The sequence below is a fragment of the Panthera onca genome, chromosome A1 (genome assembly GCF_046562875.1).
Source record: "Panthera onca isolate mPanOnc1 chromosome A1, mPanOnc1 haplotype 2, whole genome shotgun sequence".
In the NCBI taxonomy this organism is placed as follows: Eukaryota; Metazoa; Chordata; class Mammalia; order Carnivora; family Felidae; genus Panthera; species Panthera onca.
In genome coordinates, this window is record NC_138339.1 from 30,063,398 (window position 1) to 30,089,732 (window position 26,335).

The window sequence follows — 26,335 nt, forward strand, 5'->3', positions numbered from 1 at the left end:
TGACAGTGGATGCTTCTTTTGTGCATCAGTGTCCTAAACACTGAAGGTGAAATAACTCATTTAATCCTCCTCGTACTATTATCCCCTGTTGACAGATAAGGAAACTGACACTCAGATGCTAAGTCACTTCCGCAAGGCCACCCAGTAGTAAACGTTGGAGCCAGCTTTTGAATCTAGGGAATCTACTCCACAGTCCATGTACTTAACCATTACACTCTCCTCTACCTCTGGTTGTAACCTATCCTGCTTCTCAAGAGTCAGCTCTTGCCTCTGTCTTACACTTATTTCATGCCCCATCCATGTAAAGTATGAAGTCTTTGAATGTGATTAATTAACTGTTTCATGCATTCCAGTATGCTTTTCCTTCTCTCTGGATGCTGACCAGTACTTAGTACCTCTCCATTCACTTGCCAGTCTGTGTAAGCATTGACCCTTGTAGGTACATTGTAGCAGACCTGTCTCCTTCATCAGGAAAAGAACCTTTTTAGTTTTATGGATCAAGCTTTTCTCTTTGTAAAAGGAGAGCATTTTCTCTTTGTAAAAACCTTCATTGACCCACAAAAATAGAGTTTAATACCTCTTCCTTTATGCTACCCCTGTATTAGTTATATCCCTCTATTATTTTATATTCTTTTTTTTTTTTTTTTTTAATACAGTAGGTTCCAGGCCCAACATGGGGCTTGAACTCAGGACCCTGAGATTGAGAGTTGTGTGCTCTACTGACTGAGCAGCCAGGTGCTCTATTTTATATTCTTTTTCTTTAACAAAGGAATAGATTTTTTAAAAAAAATTTTAGAGTGCGTACAATCTGGGGAAAAGGGGTGGAAGGAAAGAGAGAGATAGAATCTTAAGCAGGCTCTGCACACACCTTGATGTGGGGCTCAGTTTTAAGACCCTGTGATCATGACCTGAGCCAAAATCAAGAGTTGGATGCTCCACCGACTGAGCCGTCCAGGTGCCCTGCCTATTGTATATTTTTATAACAGCTTTATTGAGATATAATTCATATGCACTACAATTCACAGTTTTCAGGTATACAGTTCAGTGAGTTTTAGTATAATCACAGAGGAGTGCGACCATTATTACCACCTAATTTTATGACATTTTCATGCTCCCCCAAAGAAACCTTGCATTCTTTAATTTTCATCTCCTTTTCTCTTTTCACTACCCTACCCCCAGTTCCTGGCATTCACTAATCTACTTTCTAACTATGGATTTGTTTGTTCTGCACATTTCATATCACTGCAATAATACAATAAGTGGTCTTGTGATTGATTTCTTTCACATAGCTTAATGTTTTCTAGGTTCCTTTCAGTTGTATCATATATCAGTACTTCATTCCTTTTTACACACTATTCCATTGTAGCGTATATCACATTTTAAAAAATGCATTCATTAATTGATGGAGATAGGGGTATTTATAGTGTTTATAGTTTTTGGCTGTCGTGAATAATGCTGCTATGAACATTTGTGCGGAAGTTTTTGTATGGATGTATATTTTTGTTTTGGGGGGTGGTTTATATCTAGGACTGGACATTACTAGGTTGTATGATAAGTCTGTGTTTAATATTTTGAGGAACTGTTTTTCAAAGTGGCTACATCATTTTAAATCCTGCCAGTAGTCTCTGAAGATTCAGTTTTCCACATCCTCACCAATGCATGTTATTGTTTGTCTTTTTGATTATAACTGTCCTAGTGAGTGTGAAGGGGTATCTCATTGTGGTTTTAATTTGTATTACTCTAAAGAACAGTGATGTTGAGCATTGTTTCATGTGCTTGTTGGCCATTTGTGTATCTTCTTTGGAGGAATGTCTCTTCACATCTTTTTACTCTTTCCATTAGCTTAATTTGTCTACTGTTGAATTATAAGGGTTCTTTATATATTCTGGACATAAGTTCCTTATCAGATATATGATTTTCAGATATTTTCTCTCATTATATGGGTTGTACCGTCAACCTTCCTGATGGTGTACTTTGAAGTACAATAACTTTAAATTTCGGTGAAATCCAATTTATTTTTTCTATTGTTGCCTGTACTTTTGGTGTCATATCTAAGAAGACTAACTCAAGGTCAACAAAGTTTTACTCCCTTTTCTTAAAGAGATTTATGGTTTTATTTCTTACATTTAGGTCTTTGATACATTTTGGGCTCATTTTTGGGTGTGATTTATATAGAGCATTCTTCTGTTATTGTCACAACCATGATAAAATGATCATAATTGTGATACAATTATTTGTTTACAAGTACGCACCTTTCATAGTTTCTGAGCTCATGAATATAGTACCTGTATCTTCCTTATTTTGGGAATCTAAGTATTTACCAGGTACAGCTTTTATGAAGCCTGCCTGTGGCTTCGAATATTTTATCTTGAAAGTACACAGAAAAATTTAAAGAGTAGACATGAAATATAAATAGTTAATAAATATGTTTCTATGTTTTATTTATTTATCTAAAGTTGTTTTGTTTTGTTTTTAAAGTAGGCTTCACACCCAGCATGGAGCCCAGCTTGGGGTTTGAACTCACAATCGTGAGATCAAGACCTGAGCTGAGATCAGGAGTTGGATGCCTAACAGATTAAGCCACCCAGGTGCCCCTAAAGATTTTATTTTTTTAAGTAATCTCTACACCTAATGTGGGGTTTGAACCTATAATCCCAAGATCGAGAGTCTCATGCTCTATCGACCAAGCCAGCCAGGTGCCCTAGTATGTCTCTATGTTTTAGAAAGATAAATATCAATATAAATATATATATTTATATTTATAGACGCCTGCATCATGATCTCACAGTTTGTGAGTTCGAGCCCCAAGTTGGGTTTTGTGCTGACAGCACGGTGCCTGCTTTGGATCCTCTGGCTTTGTCTCTCTCTCTCTCTCTCTCTCTCTGCTCCTCCCCAACTTGCACCCTCTCTGTCTCAAAAATAAACATTGAAAAAAAAAATAAAAAAACCAGAAGGATATATAAACACACTATGATAAGTACAAACATGATTGTGTATTATTTTTTTCTCACAGATTTCATACTTACTTTCTTTTGTTTATTTTTTTATATGATATCCAAAAGCCCAAGGAGTCTTTTTTTTTTCTTTTTTTTTTTTTTTTTAAGAGAGGGAGAGAGAGCAGGGGAGAGGGGAAGGAGAGAGACTCCCACAACCCTGGGATCATGACCTGAGCTGATATCAAGAGTCAGATGCTCAGCTGAACCTGAGATACCCAGGTGCCCCTTTATTTATTTTCTTTTAAAAACAAGCTGTCATTAGTAGGTAATCTTTATTATTTTTAGTTGAGAATATATATATTTAAATGTGTGTTTATTTTTGAGGTGGGGGGGCAAAGGGAGGGGGAGACAGAATCCCAAGTAGGTGCTATGCTGTCAGCGCAGAGCCTGATGTGGGGCTCAAACACTCCAACCGTGCGATAATGACCTGAACCAAAATCAAGAGTTGAACGGTTAACTGACTGAGCCACCCAGGCACCCTAAGAAGGTATATTTTGTATTTGTATGCTGTTAGGTATTGTAGACACAAATCAAATAAGACATAGTGCCTGTCCTCAAGGATCTTAAAGACTAATGGGGACCTGGCAAGTAAACAATCTGCTTTTGTTCTTTAGCAAGAAATGCCCAAAGGCGATTTAAAATACTTGGCTGTGGGCGCCCGGATGGCTCAGTTGGTTAAGCACCGACTGTTGATTTGGGCTCAGGTCATGATCTCAGGGTTTGTGAGATCAAGCCCCATGCTGGGCACCGTGTTGGGCGCCGCACTAACAGCTTGGAGCCTGCTTAGGATTCTCTTGCTCCCTCACTGCCCCTCCCCTGCGCTCGCTTGCTCTCTCTCTCCTCTGTTGTACTACCCCTCTCTTTCTCAATAAATAAATAAACTTAAAAAAATTTTAAATACTTGGTTGCTGGTGGCTTTAGACATTATGGCAAGTATGAAGTTCTGTATTTGATGGGATGAATTGGATGTATAATTAACTGCTAGAGCTGGAATTGTAGAATTGTTCCAGGAGAACATAGATTGGCTTTTAAGGTGTTTCTAATTTTCACTGTCCCTGTTGAAGCATATACATGCTTTTGCATGTATGGAAAGTTAAATGTTTATTTATTTTGAGAGAGGGTGAGTAGGGGAGGGACAGAGAGAGAGAGAGAGAGAGAGAGAGAGAATCCCAGCAAGTTCCACACTGTCAGCACAGAGCTCGACATGGGGCTTGAAGTCACAAACTGTGTGATCATGACCCGAGCTGAAATCAAGAGTCAGATGCTTAACCCACTGAGCCACCCAGGCACCCCATATGGAAAGTTATATTAAATCAGATATGATCAGATATGGTTATCTATTCTGCAGTGTAAGATTTTTAAAAGACCTGTAAAGGAAAAGGATAAAGATATCTCAGTATCAGGTAAGCTTCATAAAAGTTTATTATGGCTCAGGCTTCTTTTGTTTTCCGAAATAAGTTAATTCTTATCCAATTGGATTGAGACCCAATTGGATTGGTAAGTTAATTCTTAGCCAATTGGATTGGAAATACAAAAAGGCACCTTTTTGTATTTAAAGTTAGTAAAGTCTGTGCATCTTTAACCAAATAGAGAAAGATTGTCCAAGCAATAACTCAATTTTTATTAAAAAACAGATATGAAATATTAACCATGACTCAAAATAGTACAGTACATAACCTGTGTTGAAGTAATTTGTGCCCTACATATCTGAGATTCTGCAACTTGATGAAATTTCTTTTTTTTTTTTTTTTTTTAACTTTTTTATCTCAAGGCATTTTGTACCTGGTCTCCAGCAGTTTCTGAAATGTGTACTTTTAAGAAAAAACCTTTGTAGCCGTAGGCTCATAATAATTTCTTACTTATATTGGGTTATAATTATAAAGTACTTTGTCACATTAACTCATTTGGTCATCACAGGAACTCTGTGCTTTGTTTCTCAAATGAATCATTCTGGTAAACACGAATTCTTCGTAGACAGGAGGCTAAGGACTTGAGGCTTTGAGTGGATAATTAATTCAAGTTGTGAAGGTTTGAGAATGGTGTGTACATTTTTGCCACTGACATGGTGGAGGTGGGCCTGTTTTTAGGAATAAGACAAATGGTAAAACCCAGAGACTCATCTGAACAAGTGAAATTCTCCTTTGTTTATAGTTGTAAAATAAAGCCTTTTTCGGGTGGGGGTGAAGGAGTGGGAGGGAGGAGTTTCATTAGGTGTTCTAAGAAAGCCAGGTTGTTCCTTCTTAATTCTCTTATACCACTCTCCCACAAACCACGCTCCCCCCTGCCCTGCGAGCCCAACTCCTTTGTCCCTCCATTCCTGCCCTGAGTGGTTAATGCTGTGGGTAAGGGTGGGCTCTGAATATGTATGTTAATAAGTAATAAATAAAAAAGTACCACTGCAAACGATAGCAATATTGCTAGGCCCTTTAGAGATTAGTATCTTACAAGAAACTCTCTGCTTTTTAATTATATAGGGATTTTTTTTTCTTTAATCTCTATGTCCAATGGGAGGCTTGAACTCATGACTGACCCCGAGATCAAGAATTCTTGATGCTTCTTGAGTAAATACATGCTTTACTGACTGAGCTAGCCAGGCACCTCAGTCTTTTTTTCCCCCAATGATACTTATTTTCCAACTTTATTGAGGTGTAATTGACAAAAATTGTTTATATTTAAGGAGTACAATGTGATGGTTTGATATATGTATAAATTGTGAAATGATTACCATAGTCAAGAAGTTAACTAACACATTTATCACCTCACGTAGCTACTTTATTTATTTTTTATTAAGAACACTTAATATCTACTCTTTTAGGAAATTTCAAGTGTACAACACAGTGTTATTAACTATAGTTACCATGCTGTACAGAACTTACTCATAACTAAAAGTCTGTATCCTTTGACCAGAAACTTGTTAAGAACATTAATTTTTTTTTTTTTTTCAACGTTTTTTTATTTATTTTTGGGACAGAGAGAGACAAAGCATGAACGGGGGAGGGGCAGAGAGAGAGGGAGACACAGAATCGGAAACAGGGTCCAGGCTCCGAGCCATCAGCCCAAAGCCCGACGCGGGGCTCGAACTCACGGACCGCGAGATCGTGACCTGGCTGAAGTCGGACGCTTAACCGACTGCGCCACCCAGGCGCCCCATTAATTTTTTTTTTTAAACTTAACTTGGATCAAGAGTTTAGTCAAATGTTGCAGAAAATTTCTTTTTTTTTTTTTTTTCAATATATGAAGTTTATTGTCAAATTGGTTTCCATACAACACCCAGTGCTCATCCCAAAAGGTGCCCTCCTCAATACCCATCACCCATCCTCCCCTCCCTCCCACCCCCCATCAACCCTCAGTTTGTTCTCAGTTTTTAAGAGTCTCTTATGCTTTGCAGAAAATTTCTAAAACAAAAATGTGTGAATGATGTGAAAAGTTATTGATTACTACTAACGCCAATGGAGAGCTATTGTTTTTCCATGAAAAACATCGTAGGAAGAGTAATTCCATGGTGTAGTGAGCAAGTGGAGAGAAGTGAAGAAGCTAGAAGTCAGGGAAGCACTTTCATTGACATAGGGGAGTGTTCATAATTTAAGATGTGAATAGTTTAAGGTAAACCATGTCATTATAGAATGATATGAATTACCTAGTCTGACTCTGTCACTTTTATAAGTGGAAAAGCTAAGTTTCTATACAATTGAGTGGCTTGGTGAGGATTACAAGTAGAGTTAGGTGCAGAGTCCTGTCTAGATTCAAGTCTTCAGAAATAACAATAAGAGTAAGTGTGGAAATACTCATAAAATTTTAGGCTGTCAGGGAATGATAAGGCATATGTTCATGGTAGCTTTTGAAAATAAATGTGTCTTCTGGTATAAATCTTATTGGCTTATTACCTGCCATTGTTGTATGATAAACATATAAAATTGTCATCTTTGTGTTTGTTGAGAATGTCATGGAGTTTTAAAAAATAATATAATTTCTGATAAAATATAAGAATGACCTATTCTTTGTTTGGGGCACCTGGGTGGCTCAGTCAGTTGAACATCAGACATCAGCTTAGGTCATGATCTCATGGTTTGTGAGTTTGAGCCCCGCGTCAGGGTCACTGCTGTCTGTGCAGAGCCTTCTCTGGATCCTCTGTGCCTGCTCTCTCTGCCCCTTCCTGTTTGTTTATGCTTTCTCTCAAAAATAAATAAATCTTAAAAAAAATGACCTATCCTTTTTGAGTTTCTCAGCCCTCACATAGGTATAAAAAGTTATTTAACAATGTACTTTTAAGTCGTGTTTCTTGGAAATGTTCTTCAAAGTTGCAGCTTGCAATAAGGCATAAACTGTTTGAGGGTAATTTAGAGGTGGTTTGGGAACACTACTCATTGAAGGATTGGAACCAGCTGTGAGAATTCGATAGGAAATTGTCTTTCCTTCCTGCAATATTTTAGACATATAACTTTACATTTTTAGAGGAAGATTTTAAACATTTGATAAATTATTTCTTTTGAAGCTTACCTAATGTTTATTAGAACATTAAGAAGTATTCAAGCTTAATATTATGCATCGTTTAATCTTTTTGTTTGCTTATGGGGGTTATATCTATGAACAATTTTTTTTTTTTTTTAGTTTTGGGAAAATACATATAACATAAAATATACAATCTCAACCATTTTTATTTTTATTCATTTATTTAAAATATTTTTTTAATGTTTATTTTTGAGAGAGAGAGAGAGAGAGAGAGACAGTACAAGTGGGGGAGGGGCAGAGAGAGGGAGACACAGAATCTGAAACAGGCTGCAGTCTCTGAGCTGTCAGCACAGAGCCCGATGTGGGGCTTGAACTCATGAACCGTGAGATCATGACCTGAGCTGAAGATCATAAACGATGGAACCACCCAGGTGCCCCTAAAAAATTTAAAATTTTAAGTTTTAAATTTTAATTTCAGTGTAGTTAACTTACAATATTTGTATTAGTTTCAGGTGTACAATATAGTGGCTCAACAATTCTATACATTACTCAATGCTCACCATAATAAATGTACTCTTTAATCCCCATCACCTATTTCATCCCTTCCCCCTACCCATCTCCCAATCTTAGCCATTTCATTTTTTTAAATCTTTAAAAAATGCTTATTTATTTATTTTTGAGAGAGAGAGAGAGGGAGAACGCAAGTGGGGCAAGGGCAGAGAGAGAGGGAGCAGAGAATCCCAAGCAGGCTCTGCGCTGTCAGCGCAGAGCCCAACATGGGGCCTCAACTCACAAACCATGAGACCACGACCTGAGCCGAAATCAAGAGTTGGACGTGCAACCAATTGAGCCACCCAGGTGCTCCCAGTATTAACCATTTAAAAATTTTCAGTTCAGTAGTGTTACATTGTTGTATACTCAGTCTCTAGAACTTTTTCATCTTGCAAAGCAGAAACTATACCCATTAAATAGTAATTCCCCATTTTCCCCTTTCTCCCAATTCTGGTAACCACTATGTTACTTTCTATGAATTTGACTGCTCTAGATACCTCATATAAGTGAAATCATGCAATATTTTTCTTTTTATGGCTTATTTCGCTCGGCATTATTTCCTCCAAGTTCATCCATGTTGTAGTGTGTGTCAGAACTTCCTTCCTTCTAAAGAATAATATTCCATTGTATGCATATACCACATTTTGTTCATTCATTCATCTATCAGTGGACACTTGGGTTGTTCCTATCTTTTGACTGTTGTGAACAATGCTGCTGTGAACATCTTTGGAGACCCTGCTTTCAGTTCTTTTGTGTATATACTTAAAGGGGAATTGCTGAATCATAAAGTAATTCTATTTTAAATTTTTTGAGGAACTACCATACTGTTTTCCATAGAAGATGTACCATTTCTGTTCAGCAATGCAGAAAGTTTCCATTTTTTTGTACATCCTTGTCAACATTTCTTATTTACTTATTTTTAAAATAATACCCATCCTGTTACTGGTATTTCAGTGTGGTTTTGATTCTCATTTCTCTGATGATTAGTAAAGTATCTTTTCATGTACTTGTTGGTCATCTGTATTTCTTCTTTGGAGGAATATCTCTTTAGGCCCTGTGCCAGTTTTTGAATTGAGTTGTATCTTTTTTTGTTGTTGAATTGTAGGAGTTTTGTTTTTTTGGATGTTAACCCCTTATATGATATATGATTTGCAGACATCTTCTCCCATTCTAGTGTTTGCCTTTTCACTGTGTTGACTCTGTCTTAAAAAAAAAGTTTTTTTAATGTTTATTTATTTTGAGAGAGAGAGCTCATGTGAGTGGAGGAGGGACAGAGAGAGAGAGGGAGAGAGAGAATCCCAAGCAGGCCCTGCACTGCCAGTGTAGAGCCCAATGTGGGGCTTGATCTCACGAACCATGAGATCACAACCTGAAATCAAGAGTTGGGCACTCAACCGACTGAGCCATCCAGGTGCCCCTTGATTCTTTTGATGAACAGAAGAGAATAACATGGTGATTTTTTGAAAACTCAAATCTTATCAAATTACAAGGCTCAGAGCTTAAATTTCAGATTGTTGGCATTGTATACAATCTGGCTTCTAACTCTCTGGGTAAGAAAAAAATTTTTTTGCACACAAAAATTGTATATACACACAACACACACAGCCTTCCCTCCTTTCCTGCCCAGCAATGTAAACTCTGTCCAGGCAAAATTATTTGCAGTTCAGTAACTGTCAGGATTTGTCTTATGCTCTTCTGGATGCCCTCCACATTCACCTGGGGAACCTCTATTTATTTTTCCAAAGGCATCTCAAGCATCTCTTCTATAAAGTCTTTTCTAATCATCCTCTTATTTCCCAGGCAGAGTGGAATTGAGCACTGGACCCTGTGTGTTCTGTCATAGCATCTGAAACATTTTAGTGTTGCCCATTTGTTTACCTGTCAGTTAGTTTTGCTTTATTGGATTGATAGCCCTTGTGAGCTGAGTCTTTGTTATTTTTATTATTGTTATTTTTAAATCTTTAACCGTAGTCCCTGGTATATGGTATGTAATTAACTACTCAATAAATGTTTGTTGAGTGAATGTGTGATGATGAGTAACTATTGTTAAGTCACTCTGTTGGATCTCCAGAGTTATACTAGAATAGACTCTAATTTTGGTTTTCTGTGATACCACACTGGCAACTATTTACAAAATACTTTCTGGGAGAACTTAGCACTCCTTTCCAACTTCCTGGTTAGCACTCCCCAGTTTCTCCCCATAATTCATAGCCACTTTGTGGCAGATCGTTGTTACTGGGTAGACTTTTGATTATGGCTTATAGTACCATACATATACAACTTCTTAAACTTATGACATCTTTACCCTGGAAAGGTTATTTTTGTTTTGCAAGTCTTTTGAAAACACTTTAAGGATGTGTGTCAGATGGAATTGCTCATGTTATTCCAGATATATTTGCTATCGTTGTTATTGAGGGCAAACTAAAGAGCCTGGGAAATAATCCTTTGGTTGGCATTTAAAACTAAACCAAAACAAAAGCTGGTATCTTTTCCCCTCTTCCATTAAGACTAGCTCTTGTTATGAATTCTTATTATAAATGACTTCATTGAAGTCTCGTAGCTTATGGTGTGCCCTGGCATGAAAATCATGAAAATATTTTACTGTTAGAGCAAATTTCACACTAAGCCATATTTCAAAAAGCCATTAGTAGAAGTTTTGGAAAAAGAACAGTCACCATCAAGTGATATGCTACTAAAAGATGGATTGCTACTATTTTAGATGATTTAGTTGTGCCAGTTATATGAGCCTTTTATGAGTTATGCCCTACATGATTTCCAGTAAAACTTTGATTTTAAATGTAAACAACATTTATTTAAACATTTAATTCACTGCTGATGTAAATATTAAATTGTTCTGTCTTCATGTAAGTTTTTACTTGACATGTCAGAAATTGTCTATATATAGGCATATTGTGCATTGAATTTAGTGAAATAATTTCCATCCCTCCTTTTGGTGACAGTGTTTCTGTTTCCTGAGTGATGAAAAAGTAATTAGTTATGAAATGAGACACTGACTATAATAGAATCTTCTTGAAGGGAAACATTTGAACTATTCTCCTGTTTTTTGCAAGAGTACTTAGTACTTATACATGAGTTTTTATTGCTTACAAATGTTGTCAACTGCAAAGGGAGCAGTGGCTTACAATTTAATATAGGGGTAGTCCAGAATTCATTTGTTTGACTTTCAAATTATTTTGGAATTTGTGTTGGAATATTGGTATCTCTGAAATCAAGGTATGTGCAGCACTTTCCAAAGCATAGTAAAGCATACCGTAACATCTTGTCTTGAAATAAACTGTAAACTCTCCAGCACTTACTGTGAGGTTAGGGTTCTTGTTCAGTGCCTGTGGTTTCCTAATCTCCTTCTTAAATGCACTGTGGTGGTAATAGATTATAGTAATCTCTCATGCAGGAAGTCTAAAACAAAATTGCCTTTATTTCTCTATACCTGCAACTTTATTAAAAAAAATTTTTTTTAAGTAATCTCTACACCCAACACTGTATATTCTCCACTGGAATTCGTGACCCGGAGATCAAGGGTCGCATGTTCTACCCACTGAGCCAGCCAGGCACCCCTAAACTTGTAGCTTTACATCTGTTTTTTAGTCTGGGATATAATCATTTGGTTGTGAAAGGTTTTTTGTTTTTAAGTTTATTTATTTTGAAAGAGAGAGAGAGAGAGAGAGAGAATTGGGGGGGCAGAGAGAGAGGGGAGAGAGAGAATCCCAGCTAGGTTCTGTGCTGTTAGTGCAGAGCCCAGTGTGGGACGCAAACTCATGAACTGTGAGATCGTGACTTGAGCCAAAACCAAGAGTCAGATGCTTAACCGACTGAGCCACTCTGGCAACTCAGTTTTTACTTTTTGAACACCTCAGTTATCCCTGACTGTCGCTTACCTGGCTGATCTGGTGGATAGCATCTGCTCTTCTTTATGGACATAAACATCAATGTTTAAAGGTAAAATAAAAATTACAATCTAGTGTGATCTACAAGGTCGATATTAGGCTATTAATTAATTCCAAGACACTGTTGTGTGTGTCTGCCATCCACCATCTGTTTTGTGGTTTGGGGATCCAGAGATGATAATAGATATACACAATCTTTGAGAAGTGTCCATTTTGCAATTTGGTTAGGGAGTGGTTGGGACGGAAACAGGTAAAAAATTGCAGTGGATTTTGGGGGTGGCTACCAACTGGCTCAGTTGGTAGAACATCCAACTTTTGATCCCAAGGTCATGAGTTCAAGCCCCATGTTGGACGTGGAGCCTACTTAAAAGAAAAAGTTTAAAAAAAATTATAACAGATTTCGATAAATTCTGTGATAGAGATAGGGAGAGGTTGTCTCCTTATCTGAGACATGAGAGTGCATTGGAAGGGCCATTTAACCCCGAGTTTGAACTGTTGAGAAATGCTTCCAGTAGCAGGTCACATCTGAATTGAGTCTTAAAGGATGAGTAGGAATTAACCTGGTAAGGAGAAAGAGAAACCTGGAAATAGATTAAGTTGATATGACCAGAGAGTTAGGAGGTACGTCTAAGGATAAACAGTGGCTGTCATTTATTGAGTACCTACTTTGTGCTCAACACTGCATTATAAGGCTTAAACCACTTACCAGTAACCTAAAGGGCAAGTGCTGTTATCCTCAGTTCACAAATGAGGAAATAGACTCATAACTATCCTGGAGTTATGACAAGGTTAAGGAGTGGCAGGGCTAGATTAAAAAGCCCAGCTTTTCTTGGGGACCTGGCTTGCTCAGTCAGTAGAGCATGCAACCCTCGGTCTTGGGATTATGAGTTCAAGACCCATGTTAGATGTATAACTTATTTAAAAATAAAATATAATGTTGAAAAATGTTAGACCTTATATAAACATACAAATAAAAACCCTAGCTTTTCTGGCTTCTTGTCTAGGCTGCTTCCTCCCAGGAGAGAACAATTTCAAGATGGAAGAAATAGTTAAGTAGTTATGTTGTTGAAAGGTCAGTTATGCAGGTTAAGTTCTGAAAAGTGTCCAGGGGCATTTATAGTGACGTGTTTGTTTATTCATGAGATATTTACAGACAGTCTCTTAAGTGCCAAGAACTGTGCTAGGCATTAGGAATAAAAGAACACGTGCCTGAGTGGTAGAGGTAGAAGGGAGAGAGGAAGTAGAGACATTTGAGTGAAAACTGTCATATAAAGAAGCTTAATTGCAAAGAAAAAGATAATGATACAGCAGTAAATGTGGGGGAAATTGCTGTGTGTGTGTGTGTGTGTGTGTGTGTGTAATACGGGAAGTACTTTAATTGTTTATGTGCTGAGGAGAAAGAGCCATAGCAGGAGAAAAGTTTATGATGAAATAGAACTTGCGATTGATTGATTCATCAAGGATGCTAAAGAATGAGGGGAGACAGGGACCAAAGTCTGTTAGACTGCACATATTTAGTTAAGTAGATTGCAAGATGATCCTAACATGAATTTGGAATGGCCCTAAAATTTGAGTATGGTTGCCCTGCTCTTGGATAATGGAAACTTGACTAAGCAATGAAACTTCTTGCTCAGATTATCACTGTGACTCCCTTATGTCTGATTTATGCATCCATCGTCTCTCTTCCTCAGTTATCCTGCCCATACCTCCTGTCTATCATAGCATTTCTTATATTGAACTAGACTGATTGGCCACCTCCCCTTCCCCAGACCATATGCTTCTTGGGAGGGAGAATGGTAGAGGTTATGTCTAATGCTACCCATCTGGTATAATCTCACTTTAAATAAATGCTTATTTATTTAACGGAGTCAATAAATGACCCAGTTCCTTATTTGTGTCATTTTTGAACGGGAGTTTTTAGTTTTATAAACTTTTAAGGGCTGAAAGGTATATATCTACCCTGTGCAGATTTTGTTGCCTATTTAAAATTTTTTTTTATACATTCATTCATTTTTGAGAGACAGAGAGAGAGCACAAGTGGGGGAGCGGCAGAGAGAGAGAGAGGGAGACACAGAATCTGAAGCAGGCTCCAGGTTCCAAGCTGTCAGCACAGAGCCCGACGCGGGGCTCGAACTCATGAGCTGTGAGATCATGACCTGAGCCAAAGTCGGATGCCCAACTGACTGAGCCACCCAGGCGCCCCTGTTGCCTATTTTAAATTAAGTACATAAGCACTTTAAATTATGCCCAATTTTCAGTGAAGAGAGGACTTCAAATATTTTGAATGCTGAGAGGACCTTATGGTTTCATACAACCTAAAAAGTTTCTTGGGTTTATCTTTTTTGAGATTTAAGATAAATTTATTATCAGCTCAACAATTGTAATTTATCTAGAAGTGCAGAAATAAGCTATCTTCACAATTTTCATTTCCTGTTTTGTTTTTTAAACTTTGTGTTAAAAAGCTAGCGATGCTATTTTTAAAAATTGTGTCTCCTGTAGATGTAGTATGTAGTTCCCCCCCACACCCTAAATGCATTGGTTACTCATTGATGTCATGGAATTTTCTTTTTTCAGAATCCTGTCCAAAAGATTCCTGACTCTCATGAAATAACTCTAAAGCATGGCACTAAAACAGTAAGTTTGAAAAATTTGATTCTTTCCTTTCAGTAACAAGGCTCTCATGTTAAAGTGAACCGATGATACATTGGTATGAAGGCTAATTATACAATCAACTGATAACACAACAGCTATAGACATTAAAGAAAAAGAAAGATTACATTTCTATTCAATCAAAATAACCATTGTGTTTCATTTAAAATAGGAACACTTATTATTGTCATTGTTATTGTTGGCTTTAAAACCTTTTGCTTTGATATAGGAACATTACAAGTGAAAAAAAGAAATGAAACTAAAATACAGTTTTCCTTTTTATGGTGTGGGAAAATTTCTCATTACTCTTAGCTTTATTTCTGTATCAGTAAAAGGTCCGAGTTCGTTTTTTAGATGTACATTGAGATAAGAAATGAACATAAAATAGTTACTGTATTGCTGTAAGGTTATATTACTTAGAATTACAGATTTCTGTTTTTGTATTGTTATATTTATGTTACTTAAAGATTTAATAATATAAAATTTTGAGTCATAAGATGGACTCATTTTATTGTAAAACCATTAAAGTGGTAGTAGAATGAATGAAACATATTACAAATGAAAGAATAAAATGATCTTGCTTTTTCTTTTCAATGAAACTGCCTTTTTCTAGGTGTCTAACACCTAGAAAGTAGGAAAATACATCCTATAATGAGGAAAACATGGATCGGTAGTTATAGACCCAGAAATTACACAAATGACGGAACTAATAAAGATATTAAAACAGTGACATTCTTGCTAAGCCATCCAGGCGCCCCTATTGTTATTTTATTTTATTTTTATTTTTATTTTTTTTAAAGGCTTACCTTTAATTTTTAATTTATCTTTATTTTTTAATGTTTATTTATTTTTGAGACAGAGAGAGGCAGAGCATGAACAGGGGAGGGGCAGAGAGAGAGAGGGAGACAAAGATCTGAAACAGGCTCCAGGCTCTGAGCTGTCAGCACAGAGCCCGATGTGGGGCTCAAACTCACAGACCATGAGATCATGACCTGAGCCGAAGTCGGACACTTAACCGACCGAGCCACCCAGGCGCCCCAACCCCTATTGTTATTTTAAATGAAGTGAACAATAAGTACTTTTTTTTTTTTTTTTAATGTTTATTTATTTTTGAGACAGAGAGAGACAGAGCATGAACAGGGGAGGGTCAGAGAGAGAGGGAGACACAGAATCTGAAACAGGCTCCAGGCTCTGAGCTGTCAGCACAGAGCCCGACGCGGGGCTCGAACTCACAGACCGTGAGATCATGACCTGAGCCGAAGTCGGACACTTAACCGACCAAGCCACCCAGGCGCCCCAACAATAAGTACTTTTAAATGTCTTAGTTAAAATTTTTACTGTGGTAAATATTGAAACACATAACTCACATAAACAAATGCTTTTTGGGGTCCTCAAAAGATTTAAATAGTGTAAAGTGTCTTAAAACCAAAGTTTCTGAGAACTGCTGCTTTAAGAAACCATTTCCATCTAATTTGTGATATTATATCTACTTTATATGAAATCAGACTTTTGGTATTTTTATTATGAAATTATGATGGAATTTTACTAATTTTCATGTTTTTAAGCAAATTAGGAAAGGAATTACAGACTATTAGTACTTAAACAGAAGCTTCCCTGTCACTTGAGAGATTTTTTACTGAGGGAGTTCATGGGTTTCACGCATGTTTTAGTTAAATATTTATATTTTTTAGTAGAATTTTATCTTTGAAAAAAGAAATAAAATGAGAAATATACTGCCAACTTGTTTTACACATTAAAAGTCAGTTAGAGGTGCTAATTGTACTGTTAGGGTACCTGATCTTTTTGCAGTCCTGCCTTTGCCCTGCATTTATTTCATCTTATATATGTCAGAGATTAGCAAGGTGACTCTTTTGCCTGGTTGGTTTTTTCAGCTGGTTATTGTAAAATATTTACACATTCACAGAAGAATAGAGGATACTAAAAGGAATCCCCGTATATTTACTTCTGAGCCTTACCAGTTCTCTACAGTAGGCCAGTCTTTGTTTCCTATACTTTACGTTTCTAGTGTCTCCCACCAATATACCCACCTTTCCATTCCTTAACAGGACCTAGAGATGGTTTCCTTTGTTTCCTACCAGATATTCCAAATCATTTCTTAGCTGTGTTCCTTTAAACCCCAGAAATCCAGTTCCAACTTTTTTAAAGGCCGTATGTAATTTGGGTCAAAGTCACGAGTCAACATCTACCTCTCCTTTCATTAATATAGTGACATACTGTTAATTTCTCTTTCTTAATGAAAGAATTCACAGCCAGGACAAAGAACACTTTTTAGGGGAAGAGCTGCTTCTTTCCAGGTTTCCTTTTGAGCACATTCTTCCCAGCTTGCACTGAACTCCAAACAACTCCCTGGAATTTGGAGGCTGCTGGCTCCCCACAGGCCTTTCCGCTTCCCCAGGAGGACTCAACTAAGGATGCCTGCAGCCAGTCAGCCAGTCATTAGTTCTCCCACCCTGACTGCAGGCCTTTGCCCCTGCTGCTCCACACTGACGATTGCAGCAAGGAGGAGGAGCTTCCCCCCTTGCGGGGAGGACAGGCAGGGAAGAGACAAGCCACAAATGAATTTGCAGTTTCGAATTGTACTGTAATGGGATGAACACTGGTGTGGTCAGTCGTATCAGGAAGAAGGCACCCTTTTAATTGTAATAGGAGGGTGGAAAGATAGAATGGGCATGGGGGCAAGTAAGTTTGTGATTGGTAGTAGCAGGAGTCACTTCTTAGACTTCGAAAGCTACTGTTTATTTTTGTTTTTTGTTGTTGTAGGTTTTAAGATACATAATTGTTCAGACATAAAAAATGACTTAGTTTTCATTTGTATGCTTTCTTTGACACATTTAAAGTGGTACGTATCTAATTTAAACATATAATTTATTAATTATGTTCATGTATAATTCCCTTATCTTCTGAAATCAGTGTTTATAGGTGGTGCTTGAAGTGAGTATAAATTATTTTGTAACTATCTGGTTTTAATTGCAGTAATTCTATTACATTTAATAACATTCCAAGGGTAGTAGGAGAACTGATTTATAGTTGCTTCCTTTATATGAAACTTTGATCCTTTTACTCTCTCATATATACAGTAATCACATTATTTCTTTTTTTGTTGTTTTCATTCCACATATTAATTCTTTTGTTCTGTTTTTTGTTTTGTTTTACACACTAATTATTTCTAATGCATTTTTTTTTTCCTTCTGAGAGGGAAGTAGATTCAGGAACTTCCTTCTTAAGAATAGTAGGTTACCAGTTGGACACTCACATGTGCATTGGACCTAGGAAAGTTCATGGGGAAGGCAGTTATCCTTTGGAACCAATATAAAAGTGCTATTATAATGTAGTTAGTCACTTATAAATTCAGCTTTAAAAATAATTGTTTAAGGTGATCATATTGAGTCAGTTAGCCATATACAGAAGAAAATAATTTCTACTTTGTCCTGCTTGATTAAATAGATTTCTTAACATTCCCATTGGCATTTTCTCATTTTGGTAATTTTAGATTCATGTGGTATTTAGTTAGTGGTAGTTAAAATATCTCAAAAGGTTTCCTTAAAATCTTTTTTATTAAAAAAGCTGAATTATTTATGGGGTTTGGTAGATAAATTGGGACAAAGCTGGCAATTACATTAAGTTAAAATATTATTTTATTTCAAAAGAAATAATATTCATAATAATAACAAAGTCAAATAATATAGAAGATGCTATCCAGTTCCACTTTTTAGAAGTAACAACAGCTTGTGGTCTGTACTTCCAATACCTATAAGATAAGAGGTAAGGTTAGAGAAAGGAAATGCAGGTTATTATAGAATATAAGTAGCTTTTCTCCAGTTAATTATTATTGTTTTTTTTTACAGGTTTCTGCTTTGGGTCTGGATCCCTCAGGTGCCCGTTTGGTGACTGGAGGATATGACTATGATGTTAAGTTTTGGGATTTTGCTGGAATGGATGCCTCTTTTAAGGCATTTCGATCCCTTCAGCCCTGTGAATGGTATGTATTGCACAACTTAATGCCTTCATATTTGCAGACAGAGTAATTCCATCTATAATGCTTTGTAGGAAAATACACTGTTTATATGACTGTATTTACCTTCATTATTCAAATGAAAGAAAAATGTACCTTAAGTTTCTCTCCTTTAGTTTCATTAAACCATGAAAACTTTAAAGACATTTTCAGTCTTTTGTTGTTTTGTAAAAAAATATTTGTATTTAGAGATTATTACCTTTCCTAGTTTATTTTAATACTCCAGTAAATACCATGAAATGTTACATATACGTGTATGATGTATGTTAAGCCAATAACCAGGTGCTAGTCAGTGCTCCATTGTGTAGGTATGGCCAGCTAGCATTATATCAGAAAGGGCTTTACATGTTGTTACCACAGCTACCCTCTCTTTTTCTGTTTTTGACCACATCTGATCTGTTAGTATATTGGATATCAAAAATAGATTTTTATTGGTGAAACTGATATCTTGTTAACTTGCATAATGTATGTTGGAAATGAGCTCTTATTGACTAAATGTAAATACATTCAAGATATGTGAATTAGATGAAATTAATAGAGGCCCAATTTTCTACTCTTGCATGAATGGAGTTTGTATCTAAACGTGGCTCTGGCTAGTTTTGTATAGATCATACTGATTTGTAAATTTTGAAGTCATACCTGTTAAGTTATCTTCAGTAAAGATTTGAGGGTTCCCTAAGTGAACATAGATCTCTGATTAGTTGGAAAGGATTTAGTTGGAAAAATTTTTTTTTTAGTGTTTATTTATTTTTGAGAGAGAGAGAGAGACAGAGTCCAAGCTGGGGAGGCAGAGAGAGAGGGAGACACAGAATCTGATGCAGGCTCTGAGCTGTCAGCACAGAGCCCGATGTGGGGCTCAAACTCAAGAACCGTGAGATCATGACCTGAGCCAAAGTCAGACGCTTAACCAACTGAGCCACCCAGATGCCCCGGAAAAAAAAAATTTTAAAAACAGGATATTCCCAGTGATGGCTGTATTTAATAAAGCTCTCATTATTTAAAATAGTTAACTTGGTATCTTGAGTTAGTATGATGACTTTAAAAAAAATTGTTTTTTTAACATTCAGTTTTGAGAGAGAGAGAGAGAGACAGAGTGTGACTGGGGGACGGGCAGAGAGGGAGGGAGACACAGTCTGAAGCAGGCTCCAGGCTCTGAGCTGTCAGCACAGAGCTGAACGTGGGGCTCTAACTCACTGACTGTGAGCTCATGATTCGAGCTGAAGTCGGATGCTCAACTGAGTGAGCCACCCAGCACCCCAGTATGATGACTTTTTAAAAATACAATGTTATAACCTTTATTCCTATATGGTATTCTCTTGGTTTGTATAGGGATTGTGTTCCCCTTCTGCTTTTTTCTTTTTTAATATTTATTTGTTTATTTTAAGAGAGAGACAAAAGGACAAGAGAGAACCCCAAGCAGGCTCTGCTCTGACAGCCTCACGAACTGTGAGATCATGCCCTGAGCTGTAATCAAGAGTCAGATGCTTAACCGGCTGAGCCACCCATGCGCCCCTCCCCTTTGCTTTTACAAGTATAAATTCACTTGTTCGGGATTATCCAGTACTCGATTAATGATCAGCTCTGAATAGAATCATGCCTTATGAGTCTCAAGCCACTACTCTATTACTAAACTGTGTCATCTGCTACACTGTTGTAATTGAAAATGCAGAAAAACCCAAGAAAAAGCTTATTTTCTCTTCCATAATTAAATTATTACATCCTACATGCCATAGTGAACTATCAAAGGGTAGATGGGAATAAACAGAATTCTTGACAATCCATACAAGATTAACATAAACTCTAGTACTGCAAACATTTTGTGAATGTTCCTATTTTAAATCATGAAGATGGTTTAACTTTGCTATTATTTGTCCCTAATCTCTAAGTAATGTGACTCTACTTTTTATGACAATATGTATATTACTTAATGTGTATTTTATTATCTCTTTATATATCCATCTGTAATTTACTTTTTACTGTGAAAAATTTCAAACATGGAGGAAAGTAGAGAGATTAGTGAAATAGCCATTTTCTACCTAGATTTAACGGTTACATTTTTCTGTCTTTGCTTCATCTCATTTTTGTAATCTTTGAAGTATTTAAAAGTAAAGACATACATAGCTTTCACTTTGAAATAATTCCTCATGAATCTTTAAAAAATATAGACATTTCCCTATATAAATACAGCTCCAATTATTCTAACAAAATTCTTTAGAACTTAATATTTCTAATAATCATTCCATATTTAAATTTCCCCAGTTTATCCTCATATGTGTCGTAATGCTGGCTTGTCAAACATGGATCCAATCAAGTAATACATATCCCATTTCTTTTGTCCCTCTCTTACATATCTTTTAATCTAGAACAGTGTCTCTTTCCAAACCATTTTCTTTCCCATGACTTTATTAAACAGGTCCAGTTGTCCTCTATAAGGTTCTTCCTCTCTGAATTTTCTAATTGCTTCGTTATGGTATCGTTTAATTTATTTCTTTGTCTCCGGTATTTCCGATAGAAGGGCCAAAGGCTCGATTGTAATCTACATTGTATCACATCAAGTGGCATGTATTGTCTAGTTGTTGCTGCTATTTGTGACTAGCAGTTAAGATTAATTCCTGGATTAAGTTGGTGACATTTGATTCCTCCATTGTGAAGTTAGTATTATATACTTGAGATAGGCAAGGACTTTGTGGGGAGATACTTGGTAGCATGGAAATATCTACATTCTCCTCATCCCTTCACTTAATAAGTTTAGCATCCATTGCTTATGCGTACCTGAATCAGTTATGTCATTGAGGGTTGTAAGTTGGTGATTTTCTAAATTCCATTATTTCATCTACATTTATTTGTGGACACTCTTCTAAAAGAGTGTCCACAAGTAATTTTTAATTTTTAAAAATTAAAAAAAAATTTAATTTTTAATATTAAAAAAACTTTTAAATATTAATTTTTAAATTTACAAGTTAGTTAGCATATAGTGCAACAATGATTTCAGGAGTAGATTCCAGTGATTCATCCCCTGTGTACCACACCCAGTGCTCATCCCAACAAATGTCTTCCACTTAGCCCATCCCCCCTCCCACAATCCCTCCAGCAACCCTCTGTTTGTTCTCTATATTTAAGAGTCTTTTACATTTTGTCCCCCTCCCTGTTTTTATATTATTTTTGTTTCCTTTGTGTTCATCTGTTTTGTCTCTTAAATTCTTCATATGAGTGAAGTCATATATTTGTCTTTCTCTGACTAATTTTGCTTAGCGTAAAACCATCCAGTTCCATCCATGTAGCTGCAAATGGCAAGATTTCATTCTTTTTGATTGCTGAGTAATATTCCATTGTATAAAAATACCACATCTATCCATTCATCTGTCCGTGGACATTTGGGCTCTTTCCATACTTTGGCTATTGTCGATAGGCTATAAACGTTGGGGTGCATGTGCCCCTTTGAAACAGCACACTTGTATCCCTTGGATAAATACCTAGTAGGGCAGTTGCTGGGTTGTAGGGTAGTTCTATTTTTCACTTTTGAGGAACCTCCATACTGTTTTCCAGAGTGGCTGCACCAGTTTGCATTCCCACTGGCAGTGCAAAAGAGATCCTCTTTCTCCGCATCCTTGCCAACATCTGTTGTTGCCAGAGTTGTTAATGTTAGCCATTCTGACAGGTGTGAGGTGATATCTTATTGTAGTTTTAATTTGTATTTCCCTGTTGATGACTGATGTTGAGCATTTTTTCATGTGTCTGTTGGCCATCTGGATGTCTTCTTTGGAGAAGTGTCTATTCATGTTTTCTGCCATTTCTTCACTGGATTATTTGTTTTTTGGGTGTTGAGTTTGATAATTTCTGTATAGATTTTGGATACTCATCCTTTATCTGATATGTCGTTTGCAAATATCTTCTCCAATTCCATTGGTTGCCTTTTAGTTTTGCTGTTTCGTTCACTGTGCAGAAGCCTTTTATTTTGATGAGGTCCCAATAGTTCATTTTTGCTTTTGTTTCCCTTGCCTCTGGAGACGTGTTGAGTAAGAAGTTGCTGTGGCCAAGGTCAAAGAGGTTTTTGCCTGCTTTCTCCTTGAGGATTTTGATGGCTTCCTGTCTTACATTTAGGCTTTTCATCCATTTTGAGTTTATTTTTGTGTATGGTGTCAGAAAGTGGTCCAGGTTCATTCTTCTGCATTTTGCTGTCCAGTTTTCCCAGCACCACTTGCTGAAGAGACTGTCTTTATTCCATTGGATATTCAAAGATTAGTTGGCTATACATTTGTGGGTCCATTTCTGGGTTCTCTATTCTGTTCTGAGTGTCTGTTTTTGTGCCAAAGATCCTTTCCTTATTAACTGATGTTATTTGATCACCCTAAAATATAGTTCCTACTGTAAAGGCAGGATAAATACTTGGTTATTTCTTTAATTACCCATTTTCAGTTCAGGGGTTGGTGGTGATAAATGAGTTGTTGCTGTTATTGGTGGTGATTTTTTTTTCTTTTTTCTTTTTCCTTTTTGACTGTCAGTATTTATGATTTAAAAATTTTCATGTGTTCCAGTCAATTGCAGTCATTATTCTTTTCTGATGCTTAAATTGTCCCAGATTTGGCCGGGGGAGTCCCTGATTGCTATGTAGTTTTACATGTATTCATTAGACTTTAAAAGCTTACTTATTTTCTGGCATAACATGATGCAAGCTTCCTGGTACTTCCTTTCTAAGTCCTAGAGTCAGCATTTCCCTGGGAGACCTTTTTTTTTTTTTTTTTAGTGGGAATGGTATTTAGAGACCAAATCTGAATGTTATACCTGCTCATTAATAGTGGGTTATCATTCCTTTTTGACCTTTTCAGTGGAAAGAGGTGGAAAATACAGGTGTGTGTGTGTGTGTGTGTGTGTGTGTGTGTGTGTGTGTGTGTTTGTGTCCATGTTTAAGTGACAAGATCATATTGATATTGCCATTTCAAATTTTAGTAAAGTTTAACTTCAGAATATATTTAATTCATAGAAAAGCTGCAAAGATAGTCCACAGTTCAGGTATACCCCTAACTCAGTTTCTTCTGTTGTTAATGTCTTACATTACCATGGTACATTTATGACAAGTAAATCAATGTTGGTACATTAATATTAACCAAAACCCAAATTATATTTGGATTTCACTGTTTTTTCCACTAATATGCCTTTCAAAATACACATTACATTTATTCTTCCTATCTCTTCAGTCTTCTCTGGTTTATGATGATTTCTCAGTCTTTCCTTATTTTTCACGACCTTGATAGTTTTGAGGGGTTCTGGTCAGGTATTTTCTAGAGTGTTTCTTGATTTGTTTTTTTATGCTTTTTTTTTTTTTTTTTTTTTTTTCCCCATGGTTTAGACTGGAATTATGGGTCTTGGGGATGAATACCTCAGAGGTGAAGCCAGCCACTCTTAGCTCATGCTAGCCACTGTCCATGTCCTCTGGACCCTCGCTGCCTGCTGCCTGCCTCAGGGAGTATCCTGGCCCACCTGCTCCAATTTAAATTTAACATTACAGACTGTTTACCTAATGTCTTTGAATTTTATACTCAAAATCAAAGATAGAACATATTTTTGAGAAAAGACTTACTGGTCAAGACCGGGAGTTGGCAAAATTTTTCTGTAAAGGGCCAGTAAGTATTTTAGGCCTTACGTGCTGCAAATGATATTTGCTAAATTTGTCCGTGTGTTCATGTGTGTCTATATATTATATAACATTAAATTAAATATACATTAGAATTTTAAGTAAAAAAGTGCAGTGCAGTAGAGGTGTTTACTTTTTTGGCATTCAATTTTATTCTCTGTATTTTGTTAGCTAATTGTTCCAGTTTTAGATTCTGACATCTAACATATTAATGATCAAACTGTTGTTGTTGTTTTTTTTTTTTTTTGCCAATTGCAGATGTGATAAATGTGCAGTAAGTTGTTATTCAGTCGATGCTGGTTGAATATGGCAGAGTCAGACTTGGTGTGCCATTAGAAGCCTTTGTTTTTATGTTATCTGTGAGACAACCCTTTAGATTAAATTGCTCATGCCTATGAGAATCTATATACATTGGTTACTCAGCCAAATTTTTCCATACCCTGTGTTACTCATCTACGTTGTTCTTATATTGTCTGCAAAGAAAACTTTAAGGAGTTTGTTGATTGTCTTGAAGGTATAAAAAGCATATTGTACCACTTTTAGACCATCTATTCACCATGGTGAGTAAGTGGCTGCCAAACAGGCATTCACACAAAGACCCCCATAGCCATTCAGGATAGGAGGCAGAAGTCCTAAGGCTAGGAGTGAGACTGAGATAAGGTGTTTTGAATTTTGGGCATCTCTGATGAATTTTTTAGTATTCTTTTTTTGTTTTTTTAAATTTTTTTCAATGTTTATTTATTTTTGAGAGAGAGAGAAAGAGAGAGACAGAGTGTGAGTGGGGGAGGGGCAGAGAGAGTGGGAGACAGAGAATACAAAGCAGGCTCCAGGCTCTGAGCTCTCAGCACAGAGCCTGACGCAGGGCTTGAACTTAGGAACTGTGAGATCATGAGCTGAGCCGAAGTCAGATGCTTAGCCCACTGAGCCACCCAGGTGCCCCTTGTTTTTTTTTTTTTTAATGTTTTATTTTATTTATTTTGAGAGAGAGAGCGAGCAAGAGAGCAAGAGCAGGGGTGGGGTAGTGAGAACTAAAGAGAGAGAATCCTAAACAGGCCCTGCACTGTCAGTGCAGAGTCTGATGCAGGGCTCCATCTCATGAACCGTGAGATCATGATCTGAGCCGAAACCAAGAGTCAGATACTTAACCGACTGAGCTACCCAGGCGCCCCTGAATTTCTTAGTATTCTTGAACTTCGTCTCATTTCCCTGGGACACCTTAAAAATACTTTGAAGTAAAATGTTTTCTTGATCTACCAGGATAAAAATAAAATTTTTCAAAATGCTTTTCTTTTTTTGTTATTCAACCTCTCTTTGATGCATCTTCCATTTTGGTAATTTGAAGTATGTTTAATAATTTGTTTTGGACATTCGCCCAGCCAGCAGCAATATTAGATTTGTGGATCTCTAGTTTCTAAAGTGTTTCTTTGTCCCATTTAGTGAAAATCATCAGTACTGCATTTTCTCTAATCCAGTCTGCTCAGCACCTTTTGCTTTCTTTATTTCTTCACAGATTATCAGTAATTATGTATGTAAGCTCAAGAGTTAGAATCCTTGGGCTGACAGATCCTTCAGGTGTATCCTCTATGCAAAAAAATATGGATGAAGTAAAATATTAAGAATTCCTTATCTTCTGCCCATTTAAAAATGGATATTCTTTCTTTTCTTTTTAAAACATTTTCTCTTCTTTTGAGAGAGGGACTGCGAGCAGAGGAGGAGCAGATGGGGGAAAGGTGGGGGGGGGGGGGAGAGAGAGAGGGAGAGAGAGAGAAAGAATCTTAAGCAGGCTCCATACCCAGTGAGGAGCCCTACATGGGACTCAGTCTCATGACTCCCAAGATCATGACCTGAGGTGAAATCAAAAGTCAGATGCTTAACCGACTGAGCCACCCAGATCCTCCTAAAACATATAAATTAATTAATACATTAAGTTATGTTCTTATGAAGAAATTAAAACATTACAGATAAAACTTAAGTCCTTCTTTGATTATCTTTTTAAAAATCTCTTTCCCAGGGTTTCTCACAGTTTTCATTATGGTCCTTATTCTTTAAGGTTTTTTAAATTGTAGTCATCAACAAATATACCCATCAAAAGAGTATATACTATATTTGTTTTCATAAG

At 36.7% G+C, this 26,335-nt stretch overlaps 1 protein-coding gene across 1 annotated transcript in view; it reads left to right on the top strand.

The window, feature by feature from the left end:
• WDR70 (WD repeat domain 70) overlaps window positions 1–26,335 on the top strand; it is a 298,457-nt gene that overhangs the window by 40,882 nt on the left and 231,240 nt on the right. The window contains exons 6-7 of the mRNA XM_078445080.1: window positions 14,477–14,536; window positions 18,418–18,551. Coding sequence (XP_078301206.1) covers window positions 14,477–14,536; window positions 18,418–18,551 — 194 coding nt within the window. The remainder of the gene's footprint in view (window positions 1–14,476; window positions 14,537–18,417; window positions 18,552–26,335) is intronic.